General features: G+C 41.2%; 1 protein-coding gene across 17 annotated transcripts in view; it reads left to right on the top strand.

Annotated features, from left to right (window-relative positions):
• The first annotated feature begins 2,302 nt into the window (after positions 1–2,302).
• Positions 2,303–8,721, top strand: part of LOC110486290 (G patch domain-containing protein 8) — a 37,251-nt gene continuing 30,832 nt past the window's right edge. For 16 of the 17 annotated variants that reach the window (XM_090196359.1, XM_090196352.1, XM_090196365.1 and 13 more), the window contains exon 1: positions 2,321–2,423. Coding sequence is in view for 1 of the 17 variants with exons in the window: in XM_036940992.2 (XP_036796887.2) it covers positions 2,334–2,423 (90 nt within the window). In the remaining 16 variants the exon portion in view is untranslated. Of the gene's footprint in view, positions 2,424–8,721 lie in introns of all 17 variants that reach the window. The other variant, XM_036940992.2, reaches the window with a different exon arrangement.

The following is an 8,721-nucleotide window of genomic DNA, read 5'->3' as shown; positions in this document are numbered from 1 at the left end:
TGCAGTCTACAAATGATGTGTAGTTATGTTACGATCCCCGACCATCCGCTCAAGAAGAAATCATCCCCAGGCTGAATGTAGTAGATGATCCCTGTCATATGCCTTGCCACCATGATATATAGGCCTAACTCCTTGATCACACCTACAGGTTCATTACGCAAAATGGTACGCAGCATCTGGATATGTGTCCAATAAAAGTTCAACATTCACCTGCTACCATTTCTGTCAAGCCCACTACCATACAGTTTCATGCATACATTCGATAAATCCAACGACACAGAACGTACTGCAACGGCCTCTGCAAGGCAAACGCAGCGTTCTATTGGAAATGAATGTATTTCTGGTGTACCAAAATGCAATGATGCTAACGCACCGATCACAACGACAGCATCATTGCATTTTGGTACACCAGAAGTACATTCATTTCTAATGGAATGCTTAATTTTCCTTGCAGCATTGTGTTGGAGAGGCAGTTGCATTGGATGTATCAAACGTATGCGTCAAACTGTATGTGTATAATGCTTTGAACACACCGACAACATCGTTGAGCAAAATAGTAAGCAGCATCATCTGGATATTTATGCAACAAAAGTTCAACATTCACCTTCTGCTACCATTTCTGTCAAGCCGTCGATTGCATACAGTTTGACACATAGATTCCAACTTAAGCACCACACCAAACGCACGACAACTGCCAATGCAACGCAATGCGGTAAGGCAAACACAGCATTTCATTGGAAATTCATGTAATTCTGGTGTACCAAAATGCGATGCTGTCAGTGTGATCGAAGTGTAACTTAACAGAAATGGTAGGAGAAGGTTAATGTTGAACTTTTGTTGCACACATATCCAGATGATGATGGTACCATTTAGCACAATGACACTGTAGGTGTGATCAAGGGGTAAAATGGCACAGTGGCAGAATAAATTCAACACATGTGTGTTTCATCACAAAACCAGAGTGCAACATCTTTCGGGTGAAGTCCACAAAGCATATTGCATGTAACAAACAGTTACATTACCTACAACATGGTCAGGCAAGTTAAAGTTTCTGACATTTTTCTGATTACTAAACAACTATTGATTTAGAGCCATGGAGAGTTAGGCTACCACAATTAAGTCGCAAAGAAAACAGGAGCTGCCTCCACTATTCCAGCACCATTTCAACTTCAACATTTCAACATAATAAAATGATCTATGCGCAAAATGGCTGTGAAAACTAAAAGATACCAAAAACAATACACTCCAATCAATGTAAGCTAAATATGATGTGGCTGTCCATGGTACAGCAGATAAGTGTTGAGATTAGTAATTGTCATGCTGTGTTTAAAGTAAAAACATATTTTCTCAGCTTTTTTCTCAGTCTATGTTGAGGAGGTCAGAGACCTGGCAGAGTGGTGCCAGGACAACAACCTCTCCCTCAACATGGGCAAGACAAAGGAGTTTATCGTGGACTACAGGAAATGGAGGGCAGAACACACCTCATTCACATTGATGGGGCTGTAGTGGAACTGGCTGAGAGATTCAAGTTCCTCAGTGTCCACATCACTAAGGACCTATCATGGTCCAAACAGATTTGACATGGGCCCTCAGATCCTAAAAATGTTCTACAGCTGCACCACTGAGAGCATCTTGACAGTCTGCATCACCGCTCACTCACTCACACATAACATGTACACACAACTATATGTACATATCTACCTCAATTTCCTAGTACCCCTGCACATCGGCTCGGTACTGGTACCCTATGTATATATCCAAGCTTCTGTATCATTGTGTATTTATTCATTGTGTTACTATTTTTTATTTTTGTTGTTGTTGTTGTTGTAAGCATTTCACTGTTAGGTTACACCTGTTGTTTTTGAAGTGTGTGACAATTAAATGCTGTTTGTTGTGTGGCCTTGTCGCTATTCAATGTATTGGCCACGAGATGGCATGGGAACCTAGCTTAATTATTATCCAGGTAGAGTTTGTGGAAATGTGTAGTCTCCCATTGAGTTGTAATAACAAAGTAATAATGTAATGTATAGCTAGCTAGCTTACTGCTCTCTTTCGACAGCAGAAAGTAAAATAATAGATTATAAATACTAACAAAGTGTACATGAGTGGTATATGTGTGGGATATAAATGTAGACTAAACCAAATGATATAGATTGTCATATGAGGGCGGCGGTTGCTGGTTTATGAACCAGCTAATATGTTTGGGCACGCTTAATAACAATAAGTTACACTGTTTTACAAATTTGCAACGTTGTTTCAAAGTTTACGTCAATCAACGCATTTGCGAGTTACAATTGGACAGTTGCTTTGTTGGTAACTCAGTAGGCGTTTCCATGTCCAGCACTAAGAGAGACGAAAGAAGCTGCTGCGTACAGAAAATGGCTGACAGATTTTCTAGGTTCAACGAAGAACGTGATTTCCAGGTAATGTTAATAAAATATTTAGCAACTAAATACAATGTAGTATAAATAATATCACGATAATAACTGTGCACCTTAATAACACATTTTAAAATGAGTCAGGAATCTGTAGTTAGGTTCATAGCCTCGCACTATTCGAGAAGTCTGCAGGTATGCTAGCTAGGCTAGTTAGCAGCAACTTGATAGTCCAGTGTTCGACGAGTTGCATTGCTGTCGAGCTCGTCTTGGCCAGCGAGCAATGGATTGAACCCACAACTACCAATGCTAAGCACGTGCTTAGTGGATACAAATAATGTGTAATTTTGACAAAGTGAACCGAGTGACCTTGGGGAAATTAGCTAACTACATCGAGCTAGCTAAGGTTAGTTGGCTGGCTAGCTGTCACATTGTTGGTATGACAATGACGACAATGTACATGTAACATTTTAGTCAATTAGCAGACGGTCTTATTCAGAGCGATTTACAGTTCCTGCATTCATCTTAATAGGTGGGGCAAACACATCACAGTAACATTTTCCTCACGGTAACGTTAGCTATCAGCAAAGTCCGAGTTAGTAAGAGGGCAACATGGGTTCTACTGTCCCGTAGCCACCATCCATGGAACTACATACCTGGCTGTGCAACATTCGGGCGAGTTGAGAATATTATGTGTAATATTAGCGCTAACTACATGTATCGTTTGCAGCTAGTTAGCTACTGTAGCTAGCTACGCCGCTTGTTGGAGAATCCTGCACCCACAATGTATTCGCTTTTGTTATTTAGTGGTAGGGTACACAAGCTTAGCGTATTCCCGTCTCAGTTGCTCGGCAATGCTGGGTGTGTTTCGCTTCTGTTCTGTTGATATCGGATTTACCAGTTATGCCAACTAGATCACGCATTTCTTGGCATGTTACATCTAATGGGCTACAATTTTAACTGTATTGCTGGCAGAACCACAACACCAACTATTAACCTCAACATATGCAAGTAATGTATTCAGATTAGTTGGTTTATTGCTTAGCCTGTCTGAAACCCAAGACAGGATGGGGTTGAGTTGGTGTCCTGTTCAGTTTCTGCCTGCGATTGACGTCACCCTTATAATCTGTTGGTCTTCCAGTGTGTAATTTCGGCCTCTGTTACAAGTGAATACATACAGTATTATGAATTTTAAAACATGTCAGTGATTATGTTGTGGTCTTCAGCAATGTTACCTAAAATGTTTTTAGGCTCTGAGCAAATTTCAGGTCTGCTGAGCACCAACTTGAACTTTGTGAAAATTCTGTGGAATTTCCCGTACGTGTTTACTGTGAACACTGAGGATGTACCTGATTTAAGTTACAATTTTAACAGTGGTAATGTAGGCTACTATGGCTATTTGATCATAATGTAGTCCTACCAGAGTGGCCTACCATAAAAAAAACAATGGAGAACGTGTATCCCATAACATTTTTAACATGGAAATAGCTGTTCTGTCATTCAGCCTGCAGTAGCAGCCACTGTCTGGTGTTCAATGTAGGCCTTCATTCCATGAGACTTTTGAAAATAAATATACAAGGCTTGACATTAACCTGTTTATCCACTTGTGCTTCAGACAAGGAGGTGACTAAATATGTTGTTTGATCTAAGAAACCACTTTACAAAATGCATTATTATTCTCATACCATTATTACAGATCATCAGACAAGTAATGCTACCCTCTGCCTATTGGCTACTTAGCTTATTCAAGCCTGTCTCAAAATACAACAGTGCCCCTTTAAGGCGTAAATAAAGCTCTTTACCTGACTCGGGTTTCAAAGATGTCTAGAAATGTACACGTTTTATTCTCTTGTGGAAGCAGTCACTCCACTATTGCTGACTACAAATGACTGGGCTAATAACTCACTAACTAGCAAAGGATATGAACAAAATGTGCACACGTGGCTACATGCAGCTCTAGCTTTGATCTCAAAACAAGCACATCTACTCTCGACCCCTCATGCTGCAAACACAGTCCAGTTCAAAGTAAATGGCACCGATCCATATGTCAATGGTCTAATTGCATATAGGCCTACTGCAGCTCTGATTGTTTATGCCGTACGGGCAGAGTAGTGTGTGTCAATGCAATAGAATCCTACTCCGATGCATTCTGCCTACAACAAAATCTCTTGCATAGTTTGTTTTGTTTCGGTATGTTGCATTGAAAGTGGCTATTGCATTGATTCGATCACATTTGCCACAGTAAAGGGAAATGTTGATAGTGTTAACAGGGAAAACTCTAGAACAGTGGTCACCAACCTATTCTGAGTCAAGATCAATTTCAGTTCAAATACAACCTGTTATCTAACATGACTTAAAAAACGTAAACCCATGCAAAATTAACCGATTAAAAACAGTACTGTAGCAATGAGGTTTGTGCTGTAAGCTATAGGCCCAATACATTATCACAATACATTGCATTAAACGCTATTATTACCCCGCTAACTAGCTAGCCATTTCACATCGGTTACACCAGCCTAATCTCAGGAGTTGATAGGCTTGAAGTCATAAACAGCAGAGCTGCTGGCAAAACGCATAAAAGTGCTGTTTGAATGAATGCTTACGAGCCTGCTGGTGCCTACCATCGCTCAGTCAGACTGCTCTATCAAATCATAGACTTAGTTATAACATGATAACACACAGAAATACGAGCCTTAGGTCATTCATATGGTTGAATCCGAAAACGATCATCTCAAACAAGATGTTTATTCTTTCAGTGAAATACGGAACCTTTCCGTATTTTATTTAACGGATGGCATCCATAAGTCTAAATATTCCTGTTACATTGCACAACCTTCAATGTTATGTCATAATTACGTAAAATTCTGGCAAATTACGCGGCCCAAACTGTTGCATATACACTGACTGCGTGCAATGAACGCAAGAGAAGTAACACAATTTCACCTCTTTAATATTGCCTGGTAACCTGGATTTCTTTTAGCTAAATATGCAGGTTTAAAAATATGTACTTCAGTGTATTGATTTTAAGAAAGGCATTGATGGTTAGGTACACCGCATCGATTATATGCAACATAAGGCAGGACACGCTAGATAAACTAGTAATATCATCAACCATGTGTAGTTAACTCATGATTATGATTGATTGATTGTTATTTATGAGATAGGTTTAATGCTAGCTAGCAACTTACCTTGGCTTCTACTGCATTCGCGTAACAGGCAGGTGCCTCGTGGAGTGCAATGTAATCAGGTGGTTAGAGCGTTGGACTTGTTAACTGTAAGGTTGCAAGATTGAATCCCCCGAGCTGACAATGTAAAAATCTGTCGTTCTGCCCCTGAACTAGGCCGTCATTGAAAATAAGAATGTGTTCTTAACTGACTTGCCTAGTTAAATAAAGATTAAATAAAGGTGTAAAAAAAAAACTTGTCCAAATTGGTGTCCAAAACTACCAATTTCCGATTGTTATGAAAACTTGAAATCGGCCCTAATTAATCGGCCATTCTGATTAATCGGTCGACCTCTAGAAAGGACAGTCATTATTTTCATATGGTGCCTATAAATTGTGCAGAGGCCAAAGTGTTGCTCTGTCACTACCCTATAGTAAAGTCCACTACTACGCTATATAAAGCAGGGCCATGGATGTGTACTACCAGTTTATCGTACACTGCATAGTGTTTTCTGTTCATTGAGTTCTCATTGTCAGAGAGAGATTGTTTCCAAAGAGTCATGCCACAGTCTGTAATGCTCGCTAGTTGCTAGGTCACAAGGTAATATAACTCTGCAAATACAAAGTGTTCGTGATACAGAAAATGATTAAATGATGTGCTTTGATATAGACTACGTTTACTTTCTTTATGGGCTGTGTCTGTGATGAATTATGTCTTGCCCTTCAGTCCTCCAATGACTGTCTGTGGCATACTTCCATCTCAAATACCTGCGGCCTATTTGGTGAATGAATGAATGAATGAATTTAGCTCAAGATGTCTCTTAAATATTCATGCCAACACGTCTCTTTTGCAGGGTGTGAGAGAAGGTAGAGTTTGGGGGGTTGTCGCTGCAGGTTACACTGCGCAATTGAATGTTGAACGTTTCCCATTAACTCGCCTAAATCTCCCTGCTCTGCTCTCACATGCCCTTGCAAGCAAATCTAACCGTCTGCAAAAATGACACATCAGTCATGCCCCTGTCTCATGCTTGTTATGAAAAGCTGTTGTTTGTGTTTCATACTGGTTATTTTCTAATGTTCCTGAACCCAGCATAATTCTGCTTTCCTAGTGAGGCTTAGAAGACGTTGTGCTAACTGCCCTGTTTCATCACTGTTTGTTTGTGTTTTTCTTTTCCCTGTCACTGACCTAAATTATGGCGACGGGCCAGGCAGCATAGAGGACAGGACAAGACAGGGAAATGGACAGAGAACTCTTTTGACCAGGGCCCTCCAATATTTTGTAGCATGAGAGCTACTTTTAACAAAATGAAATGTCACAGGCAACTCATTTTTTCTAACTTTCAAATAGGCATCTTCTTCTTCTTTTCTCCCCCCTTCTAGAATTCTTGCTACATCTTTGGTGTGTTTTGATATTTATAAGTCTGTGATCAATTTAGTTTTTTTGTTTAAGCCATGTCTAACTTGACACATCCCTTGAGTGTTTTTAGCAGCCCATAAGTGAGATATTTTGACAGATGACACTAGGGGCTTATTTTTCTAAGTGATGCAGCACCTATTTTTGGATGGAAAGTTTTTCTGTTTTTTTTATTCGCTTTTGGGTGCCCTAATCCAAGACCTGATTGAATGATCCAAGATATAATACCAGATAAAGAATGTAGAACAGGGGAACAAGGAAATTACACAAGATTCTGTTTCCAAACGGTTAGTTACCTAGTGTTCAGCATGGTCGTCAGCTTCTCTGGACCAGAAACAGCACTTCAACATTATTATCTTTGTTTTAGTGTGGACAACCACTGGCCACTCTCATGGTTTCCACAGATCTGTCTCTGGCGGGGCATCCTGTGCAGCTGCCGTGGAGGGGGTGGGTTAGGACTAGGAGTGGCAGTACCAGCACACACAGTCTGTTGTGTGGCCTCAGGGCCCAGTGAAGACTGCTCCAGTCCAGATGTCCCCAGCATGCAGTCTGCCAGCCAGAGGCCCAATGAGGCCTCCTCACACCACGTTACCTCCTGTGAGGAGCGGAAGACAGAGGCGTGAGGTCGGCCCAGCCTCACGCACCCAGAGCCCGGCCAAGCCAGTCTGCTGCCGTGATTACTGCTCAGTCTCAAACTGTCGCAGTCAGTGTTCACACTCTGCTGCCTTCATTCCCTCTGAAGCATTCTGAATTTCCATGATCTATTGTCTCTCCAAACACTCTGGGTTTCCAAGAATTTATGAACTATCTGCTGTCCTGGGTTCCATCATAGTGGTTTCTCCGAGCTGTGCCCATACACCCAGTCTTATTTTCTCCCATTAGAACAACACTACCTCAACACTATCTCCCTTGATGCAGTTGTTGGCTTGATTTCCCAGAGATAATGAGTGGTTTGAATTGTTCTTTTATGAATGTAGACCACAGAACAAGCGGTCTATCGTACCTCTAATACTCCCCTAACTGATCAGCTCTGTGGTGGTTGGATGGTATGGGATATTGGGATTATGGGGTTGAATGGTTCTGGTGAATACAGACCCCGGGGGAAAGTGAGGCTCTTATCATCTGCCTTCTCTCCAGTTGGAGCTCATTCCTCACATGCTGCTGAGGCCAGCTTTTTCCCCTTTCAATGTTTTTTTAATAGGGATGCACGGCATATTGGCGAACGTATCGAAATCAGCCAATATTAGCTAAAAATGCCAACATCGGTATCGGCCGATGTCTAGTTTAACACCCGATGTGCAAAACCGATGTCAAAGCTGACGTGCGCACCCATATAATGACGTAATGACGCCGCTTAAAATTTTGCGCTATACACAGCATACCCAAACTAGCAGTCATTTGAAAGAGTAAAACAATTTCAGCGAGACAACTCAAAGGTGAAATTCATTGAAGCCAAGATAATGGAATTCATTGCCCTTGACAATCAACCGTTCTGTCGTGGGGGATGTTGGCTTTCGCCGACTGGTCTAGCACCGGTTAACACTACCAAGTGCACTATTTTTCAGTAATGGCGTCACTGTTATTAGCTTCACGACATGCATACATGGAACACCGTTTGGGTCTTTGCGTGTCAAAAAACATACAGTAGTACTGTCAAAGCTGTGCAAACACCGGCCACAAACGATCTGTTTACAATACCACATTGGTAATAAAGCATCATTTGTTCTACCGCAACTTCTGGGGTAGCTAGCTTTAGCTTGGTTCCTAG

This window comes from Oncorhynchus mykiss, chromosome 13 (assembly GCF_057628025.1).
Source record: "Oncorhynchus mykiss isolate SJ-2025 chromosome 13, ASM5762802v1, whole genome shotgun sequence".
In the NCBI taxonomy this organism is placed as follows: Eukaryota; Metazoa; Chordata; class Actinopteri; order Salmoniformes; family Salmonidae; genus Oncorhynchus; species Oncorhynchus mykiss.
Note: the sequence above shows the minus strand (reverse complement) of the source record. Positions and strands in the feature narration are given on the sequence as shown.